The 24,321-nt window shown below is 45.9% G+C and overlaps 1 protein-coding gene across 2 annotated transcripts in view; it reads left to right on the top strand.

The window, feature by feature from the left end:
- The window catches only part of eno4 (enolase 4), a 112,066-nt gene extending 94,237 nt beyond the window's left edge, over positions 1 to 17,829 (top strand). For both annotated transcript variants that reach the window (XM_038773716.1, XM_038773717.1), the window contains 4 exons: positions 12,318 to 12,510; positions 15,592 to 15,659; positions 16,779 to 16,896; positions 17,557 to 17,829. In XM_038773716.1, coding sequence (XP_038629644.1) covers positions 12,318 to 12,510; positions 15,592 to 15,659; positions 16,779 to 16,896; positions 17,557 to 17,615 — 438 coding nt within the window. In that variant the 3' untranslated portion in view covers positions 17,616 to 17,829. The remainder of the gene's footprint in view (positions 1 to 12,317; positions 12,511 to 15,591; positions 15,660 to 16,778; positions 16,897 to 17,556) is intronic.
- The last annotated feature ends 6,492 nt before the right edge of the window (positions 17,830 to 24,321 follow it).

The raw sequence follows: 24,321 nt of genomic DNA, 5'->3' as shown, positions 1-24,321 counted from the left end.
GCAGACATCGGAACAGTAAGCTTTTGAGGCAGAAATTCAAAGCAAGGGCCCGTACCAATTTAAAACCGGCAATCCAAGGATCAGGCTGCATGGTTTGCCACATGCAGTATAGCAGGGCACAGAGGTAGAGCAGGGAATAACTTTCATACAAGTTAAACTGTTGCAAGTTAAAGCTGATGAACTTTAATGCTATTAAAAATTGCTAATCCATCTTGAATGAATGAGACCACAGAATTAAGCAAAGAGGGAGAGCATTCCAACCACGAAAAATGGTGCAAGATTTTGGCACGATGGGCTCTTTTGATGAGGACTCAGAGCACTGGAAATCATATTCCGAGAGACTCCATTATTGCCAATAAAATTTTGGAAGACATTAAGGACCCTGCATTCCTAAATATAATTGCTAGCAAAACTTTCAATTTATTAATTTATGTAACTTTCAGGAAGCTTAGTTCAGCCATGGAAACCAGGGGATAAGACGCATCAAGAATTAGTTAAAATATTGGAAGATCGTTATTCACCAAAGCCGTTGATTATTGCGGAGAGGTTTTGTTTTCATCAAAGGAATCAGTTCAAAGGGGAAAATATTGCACAGTTCGCTGCAACCCTCAAGTAACTTGCAAAGTTTTGCAAATTTGGCAAATCGTTGGACAACCCCAATTGAGATCGTTCAGTGTGTGTTTGAAAAATGAGACCATCCAAAGAAGACTATTAATGAAACAAAATCTAAGTCTGAAGACACCATTAGATATTGCTGTTTCAATGGAGCTGACAGCTAAGGAGGCTTATCAGTTCAAGGCAAGCACGGATCCATAAACTGGCTGACACCCAGTGGTCTACCCAGCACCAGGCATGTCATCGCTGTACAAAAATGGACCATTCACAGGCTGATTGCTGGAGTAAGAACAGCCAATGTAAAAGTTGTGATAGAACTGGCCATACAGCAAGAGCTTGCTAGAATAAAACGGCCTGTCCAGTGAAGAATGCTCAAAGGAAGATACAGAACTTATTCAAAAGTAAAAACGAAACCAATTCAACTAAGAAAATTCACTGTGTGGAAGAAAAGAACAACGATCACAATGAAACTAAAGCAATTCATTATGATGAAGAATTGAATTTGAATGTGCTTCCAGTCTTGGTGCAGTGGTTAGCACTGCTGCCTCACAGCACCAAGGACCTGGGTAGATCCCGGCCCCAGGTCACTGTCCGTGTGGAGTTTGCACATTCTCCCTGTGTCTGCTTGGGTCTCATAGAATCATAGAATTTACAGTACTGAAGGAGGCCATTCGGCCTATCGAGTCTGCACCGAATCCTAGCAAGAGTACCGTACCTAAGCCCACACTTCCACCCTACCCCAGTAACCCCACCTAACCTTTTTGGACAGTAAGGGCAATTTAGCATGGCCAATCCACCTAACCTGCACATCTTTGAACTGTGGGAGGAAACCAGAGCACCTGGAGGAAGTTCACGCAGACACGGGGAGAACGTGAAGGCTCCACACAGTGACCCAAGCCAGAAATCAAACCTGGGACTCTGGAGCTGTGAAGCAACTGTGCTACCGTGCTGCCCAGATGGTCATTGTCATAATATACATCCAGGTATATGATGGTGTGCAGACAGGCATTGATTGACACACAGGATGACCAATGAACACACAGAACACAGCAGCCAATCACCAGACAGGACACGACCACTATGAAGCCAGAGGGCACTAGTTTTCCCGCTGTCTTGGGATCCAGCCTCTGAGACAGCCAGAGCCCATGAGCAACAACTAGAACATACACCATGTGGTAGTAAGATAGTCTGGTCAGGTTAGCCTCAGGCCTCCAGTCAACTCAGTATAGTGTCAACCCACAGTTAAAGTATGTATGATAGTTAAGAGTTCAATAAAATAGAGTTGCATTTCTTCAAGTATTGGAAGCCTGACTCTCTCACTTCTGCAGTAAACGCAGTCCTCGCAGACCCAACTTACCCAACACATCATGGTACCAGTGAGTCATGTTCGAGTTTGACGGACCTACCTTGAGATAGTCTGCCTTTGACCAGCTATCAGCCATCCGGTAACATGGACAGCGTCCGCCCTCCCCCGCCGCTCCGCATCGCCGGCAACCTCAGTGCAAACTGGAAGATTTTCAAGCAGAAGTTTCAGCTGTATCTTGAAGCTACCGACCTCGAAGCAGCATCGATGCCAGGAAGATTGCTCTCTTCCTCTCTACAGCCGGGGACCATGCTATCCACATCTTTAACTCCCTCACCTTTGCTGAAGGCGAGGACAAGACAAAGTTTAAAACTGTCCTGCTGCAGTTCGACAGCCACTGTGACATCGAAGTCAACGAGAGCTTTGAACGCTATGTGTTCCAGCAGAGGCTTCAGGGTAAGGAAGAACTTTTTCAGTCCTTCTTAACCCATCTCCATATCCACGCGTAGTCCTGCAACTACAGCTCCACTTCCGACTCCATGATCCGCGACCAGATCGTTTTCGGGCTCCACTCCGATCCCCTTCGCCAGCAGTTCCTCAAAGTTAAGCAACTCACCCTTACCATCGCCATCGAGACCTGCATCCTACATGAGCACGCTAATAACCGGTACTCCCATATCAAGGCGGCAGAGACGGCGTGGCAAGGTCCCCACAATGCGAAGCGGGTGCAAGCCTCTGAGACAGCCAGAGCCTGTGAGCAACAACTAGAACATACACCATGTGGTAGTAAGATAGTCTGGTCAGGTTCGCCTCAGGCCTCCAGTCAACTCAGTATAGTGTCAACCCACAGTTTAAGTATGTAAGAAAGTTAAGAGTTCAATAAAATAGAGTTCCATTTCTTCAAGTGTTGGAAGCCTGACTCTCTCACTTCTGCAGTAAACTCAGTCCTCGCAGACCCAGCTTACCCAACACATCAGTCATCATTAGACTTTTAATTCCAGATTTTTATTGAATTCAAATTTCAGCATCTGCAGTGGCGGGATTCAAACCTGGGTCCCTGGAACAATGTTTTTCAAACTTTTTTTCCAAGGACCCATTTTTACCAACCGGCCAACCTTCGGGACCCAACCCGGCTGACCTTCTTGACCCACGCTGGCCAACCTTCACGAGCCACGCCGGCCGTCCTTTGCGACCCACGCCGGCCGACTTTTGTGACCCACGCCGGCCGACCTGCGCGACCCACCATTTTCTCTTACCTTGTTTGTTGCTGACAAAAATGGAGGAAATAGTTTTGGGTTCCTTTGGCCCCAATGGTCCCTTTGTCCTTTGGTCTCTTTGGCCCACCGAACTTGAAAAAAAAAGGCTGTGACCATATAAAAACAAATGCGGCCTCACTGTGCATGCGCACCGATGATCGGGCACGCATGTGCAGTGCGGCCGAATTTTAAAAATCTGTTCATCTGGTCATTTTTAAGGCCGCTCGCAGCTGTTGCGCGCAGATTTGCGCAATCGGGAGCGCCACGACGGACGGCTCTGTGACCCTCCCGACACCCGCCTGCGACCCATCTGCGGGTCGCGGCCCCGAGTTTGACAATACCTGCCCTAGAGCATTAGTCCTGGGTTTATGGTTTACTAGTCCAGTGACAATACCACTATGCCGCCACCTCCCCTCACCTTCACAACCCAAAGATGTACAGGGTTGGTAGATTGGCCATGTTAAATTGCTCCTTAATTGAAAAAAATTAAAAAGAGAAAAAAAGAACGTCCCCATTTTTGGGTAATGCCAAAACTGAATGGACAACCTTTTAAAATGGAGGCCAATACGGGGGTTGCGTCTCCCTAACCCCTAAGACCATCTCTGAACAGAAAATCACCTGCCTTTGAAACCAGCAGATGTTGTGATGTAGTACGAAGTAAATAATGGCATGATGGGAAAACTGGTCAACTACTGGGTGCAATGTAAGAAAAGCTGACTTCGCATGACCTAAAGCCTGAATACGATCAGAGAAGGTCAAGCTGATCCGAAATGCCTGGGCTCCGCATATTTTGATAAGACTAACTCGTCATAACCCAAAGCAGTCTAAATACGACAAGATAAGGTCAGAACAAGTCTCCTCCGACTTTTAAATATTCGATCAAAGGACAAAATAATGGTCTGAGTGATGAGACAAAGAATCCTGAAAGGTCAGCAAGGTGACGCCTGTTTTATGATATTGCTTATGTTTGTTCTTCTGATTGAATTCCTGACCAAGCTGTAGTCACGTAATCCTGATTCTGATAATGTATAAATACTGAGCTAATTTTCTGTGAAAGCGCGGACTTGAGTAGGAATCAGCAGTGACACTCCCTGCTCTCCGACGTCAACTTTCAGCCAAAACTGCATGCAGTCTGTTTGAAAATAAAGTCTTGTTATTTTTCCATAACGAGCGTTGTTGAATCTTTCTACCACAGTCCAGAAGCGGGGAAAATATTGACTTCTACATTTGGCGCTGCGAGCAGGGTGACCGGCGTCGCCCGGTAGCCTACTATTCTACTAAATTAGATCCTGTTGCTTGCGGTCTGCCTCTCTGCACTCAGATTCTTACGGCTGTCCATTTGTTAGCACAGGTGGCCTCTAACCTGACCCTTCACCAGCCAGTACAGGTGCACGCGTCGCACTCTATTGTGGCTCTCCTAACGTCTCAGCAAACCCAACATTTGACTCGAGCTCGCTTGAACCGTTATGAAGTTTCACTGCTGCAGAACCCCTACCTTTCTTTTTATTATTGTTCAACCTTAAATCCTGCTGTGTTTCTCGATCAGCCCCCCGATAACCTTAATGACGCATCGTACGACTGCTTGCTTAGGAACCACTTCCTTACCGCGCCACACCCAGATTTAACGGATCGTCCTCAGGAACATCCAAAACTCATTTTTTATGTTGTTGGCAGTTCCTCCATTTCTATCACTGGAGTCCCACAGTCGGGATATGCCGTTGTTACGGACACTGATGTTCGGGAAGCAGCAGCCTTCCAGACCCCCGTCTCTGCACAAAAAGCCGAACTACACAAAAAGCCCTTACTCAAGCATGTATTTTGGCCACTGACAAAAGTGCAAACATTTACACCGATTCCAGGTATGTCTTTGGCGTGACCCACGATTTTGGCCGCCTCTGGCAAAAACGAGGCTTCCTCACCTCTGCGAGGGCTCCCATTCAAAACGCAATTTGGGTTAAAAATCTCCTTGATGCTGTTCAGCTTCCCCGTGAATTGGCAATTATTAAATGTGTTGTGCACACGAAGGGGGACACTCCTGTTCAATTAGGGAATGCCCATGCTGATTCAGCTGCTAAAGCTGCAGCTTGATCAACCTCTTTAATTGTTCCCAATGGGGCTAATCAGGCTTTAAATCAGGTACCTGCATTAAGGACAAAGGGCATGCCAGAGATAACTGAAGTTCAAAATTTACAGAGTGACGCCTCTGCTTCTGAGCGAGCACTATGGAAGTCAATGAGGTGTTCGCACTCCTTAACACGGGACCTCTGGCTTACTCCAGTTGGTCAAGTTTGTATTCCGGATTCTTTATTGCCAGTACTTGTTGATTATTTGCATTCTTGCGCCCATCTTGGCAAGGAGGGAATGGTACAGCTGCTCCTGAAAACTTGGTGGCACCCAGATTTGAATACAGCAGCGCAAACGCGGCTGGACCGATGCCTCATTTGCATGAAACATAATAAGGGTAAAGGTATTAAATGCCCTCCAGGAACCACTCCCTTGCCAGATGGCCCTTTTGCTTGTATACAGCTTGATTTTATTGAATTACCAAAAGTACAGTGCTACAAATATTGTTTAGTATTAATCAATGTGTTTAGTAAATGGATTGAAGCCTTTCCCACCACAAATTGTAATGCACTTACAGTGGTGAAGTTGTTGTTAATAGAAGTTATTCCTCGCTTTGGGTTACCCAAAATGGTGAGCTCAGACAACGGACCACATTTTGTGGCTCGAATCAGTACTGAACTGTGCGAAGCATTCCCAATCAAACAGCAATTGCATTGCGCATATCACCCGCAGACAGCAGGAATCGTGGAAAGAGCCAATGGGACTTTAAAAGAAAAATTATCTAAATTGACTGAAGAAACTGGGTTAAATTGGCTAACGGTATTACCCTTGGCACTGTTTCACATGCGGGTGACTCCACATTCGCAGACCGGACTGTCAGCTGCAGAGATAGTCTATGGTCGGCCAATGAGGACTCCCTGGGATGCCAACGAAAAACCCCTGGAGGGCGTAGACCTCCATGTGATGGGTGAACAAATGCAGAACTATTTAAAGCAATTAACAGTTTCTCTGAAGTTTCTCCACTCACAGGTGAAACAGGCGCATCTCCCAGGGACAACAGGGACAGCCATCCCTCGATATCCAGTAATCAAACCCGGAGATTACGTAATGGTGAAATATAGGGGCAGAAAGAAACTAGGACAACGCTGAAGTGGACCTACTGACGACACCAACTTCGGTCAAGCTTGAAGGACGTTCCAGTTGGATACATCTATCCGATTGCAAGAAGATAGTCTCCAATGCAGACGAGAACACAGGATGAAGATCTTCATTATAATTTTTGGACTCTCTGGACTATTTAGCCTTAATGGCCACTCGGTAGTAGAAAAACTAACTACCCGGGAACCGCATTCTAATACCTATTTATATATGTCATATCTTTATGCTGAAAAATGTAATATAAGTAAGTGTTGGGTTTGTACCCACATTCCCGTCCATTCGAGGGAAGGAATACCTCTCCAATCCCTCCCCTTTCATACCGCAGACAGTTGAATGGATTTTACGACAAAATCAAACAGGGGAGATAGGTGAGAAATGGAAATATGGAGATCTGCTGGCTATGACATGACTAAATTTTCAGCTTCATATCAACCTGCTTACAATCATGCCCTGTCTCCACCTGAGTCCATCATAGACTGGGCAGCACGGTAATACAGTGGTTAGCACTGTTGCTTCACAGTTCCAGGGACCCAGGTTCGATTCCCGGCTTGGGTCACTGTCTGTGTGGAGTCTGCACGTTCGCCCTTTGTCTGCATGGCTTTTCTCCTTCCCACAAGTCCCAAAAGACTGTTAGGTGAATTGGGCATTCTGAATTCTTCCTTTGTGTACCCGAACAGGCGACGGAATGTGGCGACTAGGGGCTTTTCACAGCAACTTCATTGCAGTGTTAATGTAAGCCTGCGTGTGAAAATAAAGATTATAAAAAGATTTAATATATTATGAAAAAGCAGCAGTGTTTTTGAGGACACACTGGGGTCCATGAAAGGTGTCTCTGAAGATTAAGGAAAATAGCCAGCTGAAATGTCTCCCTATGCTACACGCCCAAAAAGCGAAGCGGAACTAGAGATTTGTGGAAACAGGAGTCTTAGAACCTGTCACTACTAGTGACTGGGCAAACTCTGTTGTACCTATCATGAAGCAGGATGGTACAATTTGTATCTGCGGAGATTCTAAGACAACAATCAATCCGCTTGTATGTGTGAATCAGTACTCACTACCATTGATTGAAGATTTGTTCATAGGCCTAGCTGGAGGACAGAAGTTCAGCAAGATTGACCTATCACAGGCGTACCTTCAAATAAGTGTGGCAGCTCAATCTCAACATCTGCTGATCTTCATCACGCACAAAGGCCTAGTCCAATACAAGAGATGCCTTTTGGAATAACGTCAACGCCAGCCTAATTTCAACAATCAATGGACCACATTCTTAGTTGCTTATAAGGGGTACAGTGTTACCTAGATGGCATTGATATCCTGCACTAATACAGAAGAACATTTGCAGACTGAGATGAGGAGACATTTCTTCACCCAGAGAGTGGTCCGCCTGTGGAATTTGTTACCACTGAATGCAGTTGAAGCCAGGTGTTTTCAAGAAGCAGTTAGATATAGCACTTGGGGTGAAGGGGATCAAAGGTTATGAGGGAGAAAGGGGGTTTGGTTATTGAATTGGATGATCAGCCATGATCATATTGAATAGCAGAGCAGGCTCGAAAGGTCGAATGGCCTACACCTGCTTCTATTTTCTATGTTTCTATCCCTGAAACCATTCTTGTGAAACCTTTCTAAAGAGCAACACACAGAACTTAACACATTATTTCACCTGAAACAAAACTAGTGCTTTATACACGTTCAACATTTAGCCTTTGCTCTTGTACTCTATGTCCCAGTTAATAAAGCCTAAGATACTGTATTCTTTATTAACTGCTCTCAATCTATCTACTATCCTCAATGTCTTATGCACCTAGTTCCTTCTGCTCCAGCAATCAATGGACCACATTCTTAGTGGCTTATAAGGGGTACAGAGTACCTAGATGGCATTGATATCCTGCACTAATACAGAAGAACATTTGCAGACTGAGATGAGGAGCCATTTCTTCACCCAGAGAGTGGTCCGCCTGTGGAATTGTATTGTCCTCTTCATTTTCTGTTGTCTCTCGATATTCTACCTACCGAAATGAATCGCTTCGCATTGAACGTCATCTGCCACCTGCCCGCCTATTCCAACTTGTCTCTGTACTTTTGAACTACTACACTTATCCTCCTCACGCTTCACAATGCTTCCAAGTTTCATCTGCAAACTTTGAAATTCTAACTCAGGCACCAAGGTCTAGGTCATTAATATACATTAGGAACTCAGGATTTGATGGTAGTGCCCGGAGGGTCGGAGTGTGATAAATGAAAAGGTTTCTTTCTTGGTAGTTAAGAACCTGACAGATCCGGATGGGAGACACGTTATTATCAGTGGGTCTTCGATGGGCACTTCGATGGTCCAAGTGAATACGTATACTTCGAATTGGGATAATGCCGCTTATATTCATAAATTACTGGCTTCGGGCAGCACGGTGGCGAAGTGGGTAGCGCTGCTCCCTCACTGCGCTGAGGATCCAGGATCGATCCCAGCCACAGGTTACTGTCCGTGTGGAGTTTGCATATTCTCACCATGTCTGTATGGGTCTCACCCCCACAACCTAAAGAATTGCAGGGTAGGTGGATTGGCCACACTAAATTGCCCCTCAATTGCAACATTTAAATAAATAAATAATTAAATTACTGGTCTTGATTCCTGATTTGGATTCACATTAGCTAATCTTGGGAGGAAACTTTAATTGTGTTCTAGATCCTAGATTTGATCAATCCATGCCTAAGTCTTTGATTCCTTAAGGTGTGGCTAAAGCATTGACGACTTTTAGTGAGCAGATGCGTGGGGGGAGGGGTGCAGATCCATAGCAAATGTACATTGGCGGGATAAGGATTTTTCGTTCTTCTCCCATGTACATCAGGTCTATTCTGAAATAGACTTTTTTGTATTGGGTATTTCTCTTTCTGGAGTAAAGAAGACGGGATACTCGGCAATTGTCATCTCAGACCATGCTCCACATTTTGTGGATTTAGTGTTTGAGACAGTTCCCTTTCAATGTTCGCTGTTGAGACTGGAACGGGGCTGGAAAATCAAAGTTTCTGTGAGAGCATATCCTCCACCATTGGGGAGTACATTAGGTTTAACAGGAGCAACTCTGACTCTCCTACATTGTAGGAGGCCCTTAAGATGGTCATTAGGGGAGAGATCATTTATTTGAGGTCACATAGATATAGGTCTGCGAGGGTGGAGCAGAAGAAGCTGGTGGACTCCATCCTAGAGTTGGGCTGTCAATATTCAATTGCCCCTACATCGGAGTTGCTGGTATCTAGAAAGAAATTGCAGATGGAATTTGACCTATTCTCAAATTGTTAATGCAGTGGGCCAGCTGTGATGCTCATAGGGGACTTTTTATGAGCATTGGGTGAAGGCTTTTAGCACATCAGCTGAGGCTGCAGGCGGCCACCCGGAGATTATTCAGGTGTGGGACTCAGGTGGCAAGTTGGTCTCCACCCCAACGCAGGTTAATGCAGTATTTGAAGAGTTTTATCAAAGGCTATATAGATCGGAGCCCCTGGAGGAGATGTTGCCCATGATGCAATTTTTGGAAGAGTTGTCCTTTCCAGAGGTGGAACGGAGAGCAAAGAGGAGTTGGAATCCCCATTGGGTCTTGAGGAAGTGATGAAGTATATCGGTTCCATGCAGTCAGGTAAAGCCCCAGGCCTGAATAGGTTTCCTATTGAATTTAATTAGAAATTTGCAGGGCAATTGACCCCAGTGATATTAGACATATTTACTGATTCCTTAGCCCAGGGGGCTTTGCCAGCTACATTGGCACAGGCATCCATCTCCTTGATACTGAAGAAGGATAAGGGCCCTACAGAATGTGGATTGTATCGGTCAATTTCATTGCTAAATGTGGATGCTATGTAGTTTTCTAAAGTGCTGACAATGAGGTTGGAGCCCTGCATTCCAGAGTGATATCGGAGGAACAGACGAGTTTTGTTAAGGGTCGGCGACTGTCAACTAATATATGTTATCTATTAACTATTGTCCTGTCCCCCTCTCCAGCGACTGATCCAGAGGTGATTGTTTCATTGGACGCTGAGAAAACTTTTGATAGGGTCAAGTGGGAGTACCTATTTGAAAATTTGCGGAGGTTCAGTATCAGACCAAAGTTCATGTCTTATATCCGTTTGTTGTATAGGGCTCCCACCGCTAGTGTCTATATAAGTGGCTTGAGTTCAGGATACTTTCAGCTGGGTAGGGGTACAAGGCAGGGTTGCCCACTGTCTCCGCTTCTGTTTGCCTTGCCAATTGAACCACTGGCTATTGCGTTGAGGTCTTCCTGGAAGAGGATAGAGAGGGGAGGGCGAGAGCATAGTGTGTCCCTGTATGCAGATCATCTGTTTCTTGATACCATGAACACAGACTCCATGAGCATGCTTTCAGTCTCCTTTTTTACCTGTGCCAACATTAGTACATTGCGTCTATATGGATGCTGCTTAATTGGAGTAGAATTTCCTACATCTACACCATGTATAATTACTTTTGTACTTCCTAGTTTGTTCCCACATATAGCTCTATTGTGACTGTAATAACTCTTTCAAGTCACTCTGGTTTTCCTCTGGCTAACTCAGTAATTTATCCAAATTTCTTAATACTTCCTGATTCTCTAATCTCATTTCAGGAATGTCAAATTCAAAATGGTCTGGATTTATCTCTTCTCACCAAGTTATAACTACTAACACATCCTCCTTTTTCTCTTCTCTATCAAAATACCTTTTGAGCATATTAACATGACACACTCTTGAGAGTTTTCCTTTCTGGCATTTTTATCAAATAATTCACCTCATTCAATTTCTGTCTGAATTGATAAGGCCCCAAATAATCTGGCTTTTAATGGTTCACTTACCACTGGTAATAATACTAATACTTCCTTCTCACTAACAAAACTACAAAATTTTGATTTCTTATCCCCCTCTTTTTTTATCAAATGTTGTTACAATTTTAAATGTTTTCTAGCCAACTCACCAGCCCTATTTAATCTTTCCCTAAAGTTTGACACATAGACCAAGAACATAGTCTCAGAACGTTGACTCGCCAATTTTAGTCTTACCTCAAGACCAAAAATCAAATCAAATGGACTGAATTTAGTTGATTCATTACGTTCATTCCTGATTGCAAATGGAATTATTTTATCCCAATCCTATGGATAATCCTGATTATAAGTCCTCAACATGGTATTACATGGCACAGTAGCACAGTGGTTAATACTGTTGCTTCACTGCTCCAGGGTCGCCGGTTTGATTCCCGGCTTGGGTCACTGTCTGTGTCGGGTCTGCACGTTCTCCCCGTGTCTGCGTAGGTTTCCTCCGGGTACTCCGGTTTCCTCCCACAGTCCAAAGATGTGCAGGTTAGTTGGATTGGCCATGCTAAATTGCCTTTAGTGTCCAACAAAAAAGGTGAGGAGGGGTTACTGGGTTACGGGGATAGGGTGGATGTGTGGACTTAAGTAGGGTGCTCTTTCCAAAGATACAATAGGCCGAAAGGCCTCCTTCTGCACTGTAAATTCTATGATTCTATGAAAGTTTGATGCCACCTTTCTAATGCTATCTGTGATTCTGGATGATACGCAGTTGATTTAAATTGCTTTACTCCTAAGCTGTCCATAACTTCCCTGAATACTCTTGACGTAAAATTAGATCTTTCATCTGATTGGATTTCTTTTGCTGGTCCGTATATTAAAAAAAATAGTTAACTCCTCTACAGCTCTCTTAGCTATAATATTTAGGCATGGAATGGCCTCTGAAAATCCAGCAGACACATCCATTATGGTCAACAAATACCCTTTGACAAAGCACCATCCAGACTTGAAACATTAGTTCCCTTCTCCCTCCACAGATGCTGTCAGACCTGTTGCGATTGTCCAGTATTTTCTGTTTTTATTTCTGATTCTAGCATCCACAGTAAGTTGCTTTTGTCTATTTGTTCTTTTACACAGGATGAAGAGCAATGGTTTAAGCTGAGTTGCCTTCTTAGTTCCCAGTGCTATTTCTTGGCAGATGCAGCTTCAAGGTCAATAGACAAGCTCATAAAAGATGGTCCAGGTGGAAATAGATACAGTGGTTTGATTTTGAAACACACCAATCAAACCACAATATCTGACTTTATTCAAGTAGCTAAACTGATGGAAGGTATGATATTTATAATCTAAGAATAATTATCATCATTACCTATTAAAGTAATCAATAAGCTTGATGAATTGCATTTTTTAAAATAAGAGCATTTAGGATCCTGCTCTTGAATAACTTGCTTTAGGCAGCACCTGTAAAGCAGTAAATGTCTTGAAGAGATATAGAAGTGGGTGATCACCAAAAGTACACATCAAGAATTAGATTTTCTGAAGGCTTTCAAAGGTGAGGAAAGATTTAGAAAAGTGAATGAAATTAAGAGAGGGAGGTTCAGGAAATGGGGCCATGATCATATGATGGTACAGTGGAGGGAGGGGGTAATGCATACTAACATTACAATACAACAGTGATTATGGGCAGGATCTGCCTCTGGCTCGAGAAAATCCTATCTGCGCACTTTTGCGGCTTGAAAACTAAACACACGACCCATGTTAGATTTCAAACACCATTTTTATCTTTTCACACCAGAGTCAGGTTCACAGTGCACTTGGTGAGGCATGCTGAAGTGCATGAGGAATGTTGAGGTGGGGTAGTTAGAAAGTCCTCTTTAGTTCTCCAACACAATATCCCAAATATGTTTCAAGACACCTCACCCCTCACCTCATTCACTCCCTCATACATCCCCCATGCCCACCCATTCCATCAAGGATGTACAATACCACCCCATGCCACCTGAACGCACACATAAATTCTCCATGTCCCCTCAGATCTCTATGACCCATGAATTCTCCAAAGCCACCCACCCAATATGCATTATGTATATTCTTCAGAGTCCATGCAATACCAATGGAAATTAACTTTACATTCCTGAGGGCTAGGGGGTGGGCAGGGGGGGAGACAAGTCCTCTCAACATCTGATGAAAGCTTACTTTTCTGATGTTGATTTAAAAAATCACTCTGCTTTGTAAAATAAACTTCTCAATAATTTTAATCTTATGATCATATGTCAACAAACCAGAAACTACATCAAAGGGACAATCCATAATACCAACTTCTTGAAACTCATTCACTCTCAGGTGAATGGAACAACTACTATGCGGAAACCCATTCGCACTTCACACAGCTAAGCATCTACAATAGCCACAGCTATTAAAACAATTGACAAATGGAAGGAAAATACAGAAGGTGCTCATTTCAGCTTCAAAGCAGAATGCCTGTCAATTACAGTAAGGGAGAAAGTGATTAGATTTTTTTTAGATTGGCCAGGCCCATTTAAACAACAGTAGAAAAGATGACAGCTCAAGCTGACAAGACATTTTGTCACATTTTTTGTAGCATAATGGTGCTTTCTCCATTGGAACAGTACTGTAATGCAAGAGCCATGAGGTGATGATGCAGCTGTACAAAACCTTGGTAAGGCCACATTTGGAGTACTGTGTGCAGTTCTGGTCGCCTCATTTTAGGAAGGATGTGGAAGCTTTGGAAAAGGTGCAAAGGAGATTTACCAGGATGTTTCCTGGAATGGAGAGTAGGTCTTACGAGGAAAGGTTGAGGGTGCTAGGCCTTTTCTCATTAGAACGGAGAAGGATGAGGGGTGACTTGATAGAGGTTTATATGATGATCAGGGGAATAGATAGAGTAGACAGTCAGAGACTTTTTTCCCGGGTGGAACAAACCAATACAAGGTGACATAAATTTAAGGTGAATGGTGGAAGATGATAGGGGGGATGTCAGAGGTAGGTTCTTTACCCAGAGAGTAGTGGGGGCATGGAATGCACTGCCTGTGGAAGTAGTTGAGTCGGAAACATTAGGGACCTTCAAGCGGCTATTGGATAGGTACATGGATTACGGTAGAATGATGGAGTGTAGATTAATTTGTTCTTAAGGGCAGCACAGTAGCATTGTGGATAGCACAATTGCTTCACAGCTCCAGTGTCCCAGGTTCGATTCCGGCTTGGGTCACTGTCTGTGTGGAGTCTGCACATTCTCCCCGTGTGTGCGTGGGTTTCCTCCAAGTGCTCCGATTTCCTCCCACGGTCCAAAAATGTGCAGGTTAGGTGGATTGGCCATGATAAATTGCCCTTAGTGTCCAAAATTGCCCTTAGTGTTAGGTGGGGTTACTAGGTTTTGGGGATAGGGTGAAGGTGTTGACCTTGGGTAGGTGCTCTTTCCAAGAGCCGGTGCAGACTCGATGGGCCGAATGGCCTCCTTCTGCACTCTAAATTCTATGATAATCTATGATTAATCTAGGACATTGAAATCAAATAAAAATAAATCTGTCAAAACGTAAAACACGTTAATTCACTGGTTTCGCTCTATAGGCCAATGCAAATCTAACCCCCAATGTATGGGTAAACTGAATTTTTTGTGAATTATTTATGTTTTTATGTGTTATGCTGTAAATTTACTTTTTTACAAACTTGTACAGTCCAAAAATACAGCAAAAAGTATGCCCACTCAGAGAATTCAGAAAACATGTATGTGCATTTTTGTTAATTTTGTGGTACTTGGGGCAGCATGGTGGCGCAGTGGTTAGTGCTGCTGCCTCACGGCGCCGAGGTCCCAGGTTCGATCCCGGCTCTGGGTCACTGTCCGTGCGGTGTTTGCACATCCTCCCCGTGTCTGCGTGGGTTTCGCCACCACAACACAAAGATGTGCAGAGTAGGTGGATTGGCCGCACTAAATTGGCCCTTAATTGGAAAAAATGAATTGGGTACTCTAAATTTTAAAAAAATGTTGTGGTACTTGTTGGTTTGTGAATAAAAGTGTTAAAAAAAAATACAAATGATGTGAATGCTTAGGTTTCTACCTGTTGCATAAACCTATATTCTGGTTTGTTTTGCTACTTTTGCTTCATTTAATCAGTTTGATATTTAATTGACAACTCATTAGATAAGAGAATATTTCAACGAGTCACTGATTTTTGATCCATGAATGTACATCTATTGAAATCGTGCCTTTGAAAGCCTGATGAGCATTAGATACAATAATTTCATTATATATTGTAGTGTAAATATATTTTCTGTACAGTACTTTTACATTTAAGATAATCAAATTGATTTGTGTGAAAATCAGGCAATCTGCTTTGGAACAATGTTAAATGCAAATTAATACTTAACTAAAATCTTTTTTTAAATATTCCAGTGCAAGACTGCAGATTTATACCAGGCTTGGGAGATGGAGCGACCACTGATGACAGTATAGCAGATATTGTAAGCTATATAAACTGGCATTGTAGAATGCAAGACCACTTCATCTTTACAGATCTATGTTCTTGTCATTTTCCCACTGTAACTTTCCTGTAACTTTCAAACATTAATAAGGAATATTCCTCCTCTGAAAATCATTTTAATAACGGAAGAAGAAGATTGAATGCATAAGATAGAATAATTATGTCAAATTCAATTCTTATTGAGGCACTTTCTTTTCTCTTCTGAAGTGGGTCTTTACTTGTGAACTCAATTTATGTCCAACAACAATGATATAGGTATTTAAATTTCCAAAATAGTCTGGGACTCTAATTTTTGCGACTTAAACTTTCTTTACAAGAAATCGTTATCACTTTGATAGGTTTTAGATTTTGTACTCAGGGAGATTGAAAATTCAAGGTTTTGCTTGAGTGCAAACTTACGAAAAAATAAACCACATTTATGTCGATCAAGTGGCTTAATTTAGCTACTTTCAACCTATCAAATTAATTTCTTACATCCCACTGAATTATGACAATGGGAAAACATGATAGTAACTTTGTGTCATTCTGGTAATGTCAAGGGGCAACACGGTGGCTGAATCATTTCAACTCATAAATAATCAAATAATGTGCATAAATAGTCTTAAGTTTCCGTTCCCCAATAAATTAAGCAAACAGCTGAATTAAAGTACAGTAATTTAGTTCATTATCTATGTTAACCTTTCAGACCAATTTTGTATTAGAATTTTATGTTTTAGCACTTAGAAACCACAGTTTTACCATGTTAAGATTTTCTTCAATAACCTTCAAGTTATAACTCAATTTTTACAGGATCTGGTGGATCAGTAGACAATTTCCCTGCTTTTGTGGTTCAATGTGTATTTCAGTAAATTAATTTGGCAACAGTGTACGTCCATTTCCTTTATGCTACTTCATTCAATGTGTTTCCCCTTTTAATTTTTTTTACATTTGCAGGTATATATGTATATAAGGACTCTCCCATGTATTATTAATTGTTTCTAACAAAGGCTTCAACACCAACCACAGTTTAAAACAAATCCCCCATCATTAATCAGCTTTTGTCTGCTTCTGTTTCATAAAGCTTCCAGCTAAACACATTTGTCTGTTTTCATTCCTTCAGGCTGTTGGTCTGAGGGCCAGGTTCATCAAACTGGGAGGTCTATGTCATGGAGAGCGGGTGGCAAAATACAACCGTCTGATGGCTATAGAGGAAGAATTGGCTCAGAGGGGAGCATTGGGTATGAGCTGCTTCATTTTATTTCTTTTCAGCTTGCAGAGAATGAGAGACAAAGATTATGGGAGGAGTGACAGAAATTGCGCAGCTAGAGGGAATGAGAATCCTGCGAGTCAGCAAATCACACCCTATCCAAAAGAAAAGAAAGCATCTGGCAAAAGCTGCATTGGTCCATGTAACTGACAACTTAATGGTACTGGATGCACACACAAATACCAATTGGCTTCAATCAGCAGACTATATCTAGGTTCATTTTATTATTGTACTACTGAGTTTAATACTTTCTCATCAATAATAGCCCTCTAATTTGAAGGCCAGCATTATTATAATTGAGTTTGCAGTCCTGAAACAGCTGTAAATGTTGAAAGCTTTATATTTTTCAATTGGAGAGCGTTCAGTATAAACCAATATGGACTTAAATACTGCAAGAGGAAAGGTCAGCTCAAATTGTAGCATATCAAATAATTGTCCAAGTATGTAACAAATCATTTTGAGAGCTAGGTTTTAATAATACATTTTTAAAAAATTGACTTAAATGTAATGGGCTTTGGTTCGTTAGTTCTTTGTAGTAATACTATCTACCCGTTTATATTGCAAAACATGAACCTTAAAAGCATGACTTTGCCTAATGCCCCTACTTAGGTTTAACTTTCATTTTCTGCAGGTCATGCAGCTGAGCATCAATTTCCTGTCATCAGTGAAGAGGAACCTGATCCTAATTAAGTAAAGCTAAGATCTGAGCAATTATATTAGATGTTAGGTGCTCCATATAGAGTTTCAAAAATAAGTTGCATTGTTTCAAACATTATTTAATTTCAAAATGCAAAAAGAAGCCTTTAATTTAATCTCTGACCATTTTCTAAGAAAACATCCCAAGAAAGTACAAATATATGTAAAGGTAGCGGATTTAATTGATTAAATTAAATAACTAATTCCAGTGATTTTGTAGTTAGCATTTTTATTAAACTATATTTACCAATGATAAGCATTCCCCTTATCAGAAGACAATGTTAATCCATTATTGATGCACTATCAATTACGGCGAGGCGAGAGCAAAATGTAATCGAGGCTTTATTACACAGAAATGTGTGGCCTCCTACAGCAGCTGACGAAATGGCTGCTGTTCGGAGAGCACACACATTTATACTCCGCCTACTGGGTGGAGCCAGCAAGCAGGGATCTACCCCCATACCTGTAGTACAGGGGCCTTACCGTAATACCCTTATATACAGTATAATACAACAGTGGTGACTACCACATTCACCCCCTGTTAAAAATGAGTCCAGGGGGGTGGTGGAAAACTATATACATACAGATTGGTTTTAAAATTACAGAAAAGGTTACAAATTTAGACGATCGGGCGCCTTGATCTGTCATTGAGAGCGCCGCAGTGCTGGTGGCGACTCAGGCGTCAGCTTGGTCTTCGGTGACTCCAGGAGCGTGTTGAAATCCTCTTCATCCCTGGAGCGGGGGCTGCGGTGGGGTGCGCCGTGGGAAGGGATGGTGGCGCCAGGGCAGAGGGGGGGGGGGGTGTGTGGGGACCCAGCTGGTGCCAGATCTCTGAGGGAGAGTGTCTTGGCGGCCGTCGGGGTGCGCTACATAGGCGCACTGCGGGTTTACGTGGAGTGGCTGTACACTCTCAACCAACGAGTCCGCCTTGTGGAGCTGCATGTGCTTGCGGAGGAGAACGGGTCCTGGAGCTGCCAGCCACATTGGGAGCGAAACCCAGGAGGTGGACTTCCTGGGGAAGGCAAAGAGACGTTCATGGGGGGTTTCGTTAGTCATGGTGCACAGGAGCGACTGAATGAACTGCAGTGCATCGGGGAGGACCTCCTGTCAGCGGGAGGCTGGGAGAGTTTTGGACCATAGGGCCAGCTGGACAGCCCTCCAGACCGTCCCATTCTCCAGCTCCACCTGCCCGTTTCCCCTGGGGTTGTAGCTGGTCGTCCTGCTCGAGGCAATTCCCCTGTTGAGCAGGTACTGGCGCAGCTTATCGCTCATAAATGAGGATCCCCAGTCGCTGTGGACTTAGGCGGGGAAACCGAACAGAGCGAAGATGGTGTTGAGGGCTTTGATGATGGTAGCAGACATCATATCGGGACATGGGACGGCGAAGGGGAATCGGGAATACTCGTCGTCCACATTAAGGAAGTACGTGTTGCAATCGGAGGAGGGGAGAGACCCTTTGAAGTCCACGCCGAAGCTTTCAAAGGGGTGGGAGGCCTTTACCAGGTGCGCATAGTCTGGTCAATAGAAGTGCAGTTTACACTCTGCGCAGACCTGGCAGTCTCTGGTGATAGCCCTGACTTCCTCGATGGAGTACATAGAACATAGAACAGTACAGCACAGAACAGGCCCTTCGGCCCTCGATGTTGTGCCGAGCCATGATCACCCTACTCAAACCCACGTATCCACCCTATACCCGTAACCCAACAACCCCCCTTAACCTTACTTTTTAGGACACTACGGGCAATTTAGCATAGCCAATCCACCTAACCCGCACATCTTTGGACTGTGGGAGGAAACCGGAGCACCCGGATGAAACCCACGCACACACGGGAAGGACGTGCAGACTCCGCACAGACAGTGATCCAGCCGGGAATCGAACCTGGGACCCTGGAGCTGTGAAGCATTTATGCTAACCACCATGCTACCGTGCTGCCCGAGTAGGGCAGATTGCGGGCCTTAATGAAGTGGGAAAAACGGGTGAGTCCTGGGTGATCGTCGTGCAGGGTCCGGAGTCGGTCCACTTGTGCGCTGGCACATGTACCTCGAGACAGGGTATTGGGGGGGCTCGTTGAGCTTACTGGGGTGATACAAAATCTCGTAATGGTAGATGGTGAGCTCGATCCTCCTTCTCAAGATTTTATCATTTTTGATCTTACCTGCTGTGAGTTGTTAAACATGAAGGCAACCGACCTTTGGTCAATGAGGAGAGTGAATCTCCTGCCGGCCAGGTAATGCCTCCAATGTCGCACAGCTTCAACGATCGCTTGGGCCTCCTTTTCGACAGATGAATTTCGGAGGCATGGAGGGTGCGGGAAAAGAAAGCCAAGGGCCTGCCTGCCTGGTTGAGGGTGGCAGCCAGAGCGATGTCTGATGCATCGCTCTCGACTTGGAAGGGGAGCTTCTCGTCGGCCGCATGAATCGCGGCCTAGGCGATGTTGGCCTTGATACGGTTAAAGGCCTGGTGAGCCTCGGCCATCAGTGGGAAAGCGGTGGATTGAATGAGTGGGCACGCCTTGTCCGCATAGTTTGGGACCCACTGGGCGTAATACGAAAAGAACCCCAGGCATCCTTTGAGGGCCTTGTGGCAGTGGGGGAGAGGGAGTTCCATGAGGGGGCGTATACGGTCGGGGTCGGGCCCTAGAACTCCGTTCTGAACCACATAGCCAGGATGGCTTATCGGTTTATGCTGAACACACACTTCTCCTTGTTGTAAGTTAGGTTGAGGAGTGTGGCAGTGTGGAGAAATTTGGAAAGGTTAGCGTCGTGGTCCTGCTGGTCGTGGCCACAGATGGTGACATTGTCCAGGTACGGGAAAGTGGCCCGCAGCCCATATCCGTCAACCATTCGGTCCATCTCCCGTTGGAAGACCGAGACCCCGTTGGTGACGCCGAAGGGAACCCTAAGGAAATGGTAAAGGCGGCCGTCTGCTTCAAGCGCAGTGTATGGGCGGTCCACCTTACGGATGGGGAGCTGGTGGTAGGCAGATTTCAGATCCACTGTTGAGAAGACCCGGTACTGTGCAATCTGATTGACCATATCAGATATGCGTGGGAGGGGGTACGCGTCGAGCTGCGTGTATCGATTGATGGTCTGACTGTAGTCAACGACCATCCTGTTTTTCTCCCCGGTTTTCACCACTACCACTTGGGCTCTCCAGGGGCTGTTGCTGGCCTCGATGATACCTTCCCACAGCAGCCGCTGGATCTCAGACCTGATGAAGGTCCAGTCCTGGGCGCTGTACCGTCTGCTCCTGGTGGCGACGGGTTTGCAATCCGGGGTGAAGTTTTCAAAAAGGGAAGGCGGGTTGACCTTAAGGGTCGTGAGGCCGCAAACAGTAAGGGGTGGTAGGGGCCCGCCAAATTTCAGGGTTAGGTTCTGGAGGTTGCCCTGGAAGTCCAGGCCGAGTAGCAAGGCAGCGTAGAGGTTGGGGAGGACATAGAGCCGGATGCCGCTGAACTCTACGCCCTGGACAGTGAGGGTGGCGATGCAGTACCCCCGGATCGCCACAGAGTTGGATCCGGAGGCCAGGGAGATTCTTTGGTTAGCGGGGTGTACCACGAGGGAGCAGCGCCTTACCTTATCGGGGTGGATGAAGCTCTCAGTGCACCCGGAGTCCAGAAGGCACGATATCTCGGCCCGTCGACCTTCACCTTTGTCGAAGCGGTCGCGAGGTTGTGTGGTCGAGCGAGTCTGGTCAATCGTGACCAAGGCGAGACGCGGCTGGTCGTCGGCGGTTGCAGGCGATGAGCAGCCTGATGAGGTGCCCGACGGGCAGGGGTCCTGAGGCAGACAAGATGACAGCGCTCACGGGCCGCACGTGGCCTGGGGCAGGCAAGTTGGCAGCGCCCTCGGACCTCACGTGTTCTGGGGCAGGCAAGATGGCGGCGCCCATTGGTTCTGAGGCAAGCAAGATGACAGCGTCCACGGGCGGCACGTGTTGTGAGTGGAGCAAGATGGCGGCGCCCACGGGCTGCATGTGGTCTGAGGAGAGGAAGATGGCGGCGCCCACTGCCCGCACGTGGGGGGTGCCAGGACAATAGCGATGATTGAGCGAGCCTGGCACACTGCAGCAAAATGTCCCTTCTTGCCGCAGGCCTTGCAGAGCGCGCGTCGCGCCGGGCAGCACTGCCGGGGGTGCTTTATCTGTCCGCAGAAGTAGCATTTGGGTCCCCCAGGGTTGGTTGGCTGCCGTGCGGCAGAGGCGTGGGGTTGGCTGAGGGCGGTCGCTGATGGGGTCCACGATTGGGTGGCCGCTGGCGGGGTCCATGATGCACAGGAGGGATGGACCATGCGGTCGGGTGCATAAGCCTGTACGTTGCATGAGGCGACCGTGAGCAAGAGCGCTAGTTTCTTGGTCGCTGCGAGATCAAGCGTGGCCCTTTCTGAGAGGCGCTGGCGGATGTAGTAAGGCCCTATGCCCGTAACGAACACGTCTCTCATTAGCAGGTTCGAATGTTCAGTGGCTGAAACGGCCTGGCAGTCACAGTCTCTCACCAGTATTCCTGATTCCCCTTCGCCGTCCCATGCCCCGATATGACGTCTGCCACCATCATCAAAGCCCACAACACCATCTTCGCTCTGTTCGGTTTCCCCGCCTACGTCCACAGCGACCGGGGATCCTCATTTATGAGTGATAAACTGCGCCAGTACCTGCTCAACAGGGGCATTGCCTTGAGCAGGACGGCCAGCTACAACACCAGGGGAAATGGGCAGATGGAGCTGGAGAATGGGACGGTCTGGAGGGCCGTCCAGCTGGCCCTACGGTCCAGAAATCTCCCGGCCTCCCGCTGGCAAGAGGTCCTCCCCGACGCACTTCAGTCCATTCAGTCGCTTCTGTGCACCGTGACTAATGAAACCCCCCATGAACGTCTCTTTGCCTTCCCCAGGAAGTTCTTTTCGTCAGCTGCTGCAGGAGGCCACACATCTCTGTGTAATTAATTGATGCACTATCAATTACAGCGAGACGAGAGTAGAATGTAATCGAGGCTTTATTACACAGAGATGTTTGGCCTCCTACAGCAGCTGGCAAAATGGCTGCTGTTCGGAGAGCACACACACTTATACTCTGCCTACTGGGCGGAGCCAGCAGGCAGGGATCAAATCCAACAGGTTTGTTTGGAGTCACTTCAGAGCGCAACCCCTTCATCAGGTGGAAGAAAACATGATCTAAAAAAAGACCCGATGAAGGAACTGCACTTCGAAAGCTAGTGACTCCAAACAAACCTGTTGGGAGTTTAACCTCGTCTTGTAAGACTTCTTACTGTGCCCACCCCAGTCCAAAGCCGGCATCTCCACATCACGGTAACAGGTGGTGATTGGATCTGATCCCACTGGAATGCTTTTCAGAGTCCAAGGTTTGAGTTTGGTTTCAGATTTAATCTGGCAGCAAGAAGGAGACAAGATCCAACTAACTCTCTCCAGAAGGCCACTGTAGGGGCTGACTCTCTCTCTCCAGAAAGCCTCTGTGTGCTATTCGCCTGAGACTACAGAGGCCTGAAGATAAACAACAAACTGAAAGCAAAGTTTGATGATTTTGTGAGGGCCACGAAGAATCCAGCACGAGTTTTAAGGATACCAAGAAATAACATTTATTTACAATAACATATATATACAACAGCATCAACAACTTCCCTCACCTCTCTGCTGGTTCCAAACTGGCCAGCTCTATTTATGCAAGGAGTCAGCTAATGATTTCTCCCCCCCACCCCCCCCCCCCCCCCCGCCCTCGTTGGGGAAGCTCATACTCCCATAGGATTGTGGGATTGGCATTAGTCCCCAGCCAATGGTAAGCAGGCAGGTTATAACATCCCTTCCCCCCAAAGTCCAAGGAATCCACCGAAGACCCTGGTGAAGGCGGGCGTCGGACTCGTTTTGTCGCAGGCCGGACACCATTTGCACGAGGCGCTGGATCGATGGGTGTGTAATGAGACGGAGACCAGCGCTTCCGTGATCAACGGCGTAACGGTTGTACATCCACGGTCCGTGAGCCCGTGGATTCCCCCTCTGAGGCGTCCTGTGTCTCCATCTCGGAGTCAGGGTCTGCTGCCTCCGTCATCTCGGCGTCTCTATCTCCTCGCGGTTCCGTCATGACCTGCGCAGGCTTTGAGTGAGGCACCAGAGGAAGATTGTGAGGAATACTTTCCATTGTGTCTGGTCTCTGTGGCTGTAGAAATTAGCTCCGGGGGCGGGGAATCTTTGGAAGGGATAGTCTTCTGGACCGAATGTGGTCTACATGTTTGCGCTGGAGATGACCCTGGGCTTGCACCTGGTAAGAGATAGGGCCCGTTTGGCGAAAGATTACGCCAGGGACCCACTGGGCACCATCAGCAAAATTCCGAACGAACACTGGGTCACCGGGCGCAAACTGCCGAATCAGCCGATGCCGAGGAAAACCATGTCCCTGCCGTTCTTGTGTGCGGCGTACTTTTGCGCCAATGTCCGGGAAAACCATGCTAAGGCGGGTGCGAAGTCTCCGGCCCATTAGGAGTTCTGCGGGAGCTACCCCAGTCACTGCATGGGGGGTGGTCCTATATGAAAACCTCGCAAACTCCTCACTTGTGAACGGAGTGCCGTTGTCTGTGACCAGCACCTCGGGGAGGCCATGCGTACTGAAAGACAAACGCATCTTCTCGATTGTTGCGCAGGACATTGTGCCTACCATCTTATGCACCTCTAGCCATTTAGACTGGGCATCTATCAA

The sequence above is a fragment of the Scyliorhinus canicula genome, chromosome 16 (genome assembly GCF_902713615.1).
Source record: "Scyliorhinus canicula chromosome 16, sScyCan1.1, whole genome shotgun sequence".
In the NCBI taxonomy this organism is placed as follows: Eukaryota; Metazoa; Chordata; class Chondrichthyes; order Carcharhiniformes; family Scyliorhinidae; genus Scyliorhinus; species Scyliorhinus canicula.
Note: the sequence above shows the minus strand (reverse complement) of the source record. Positions and strands in the feature narration are given on the sequence as shown.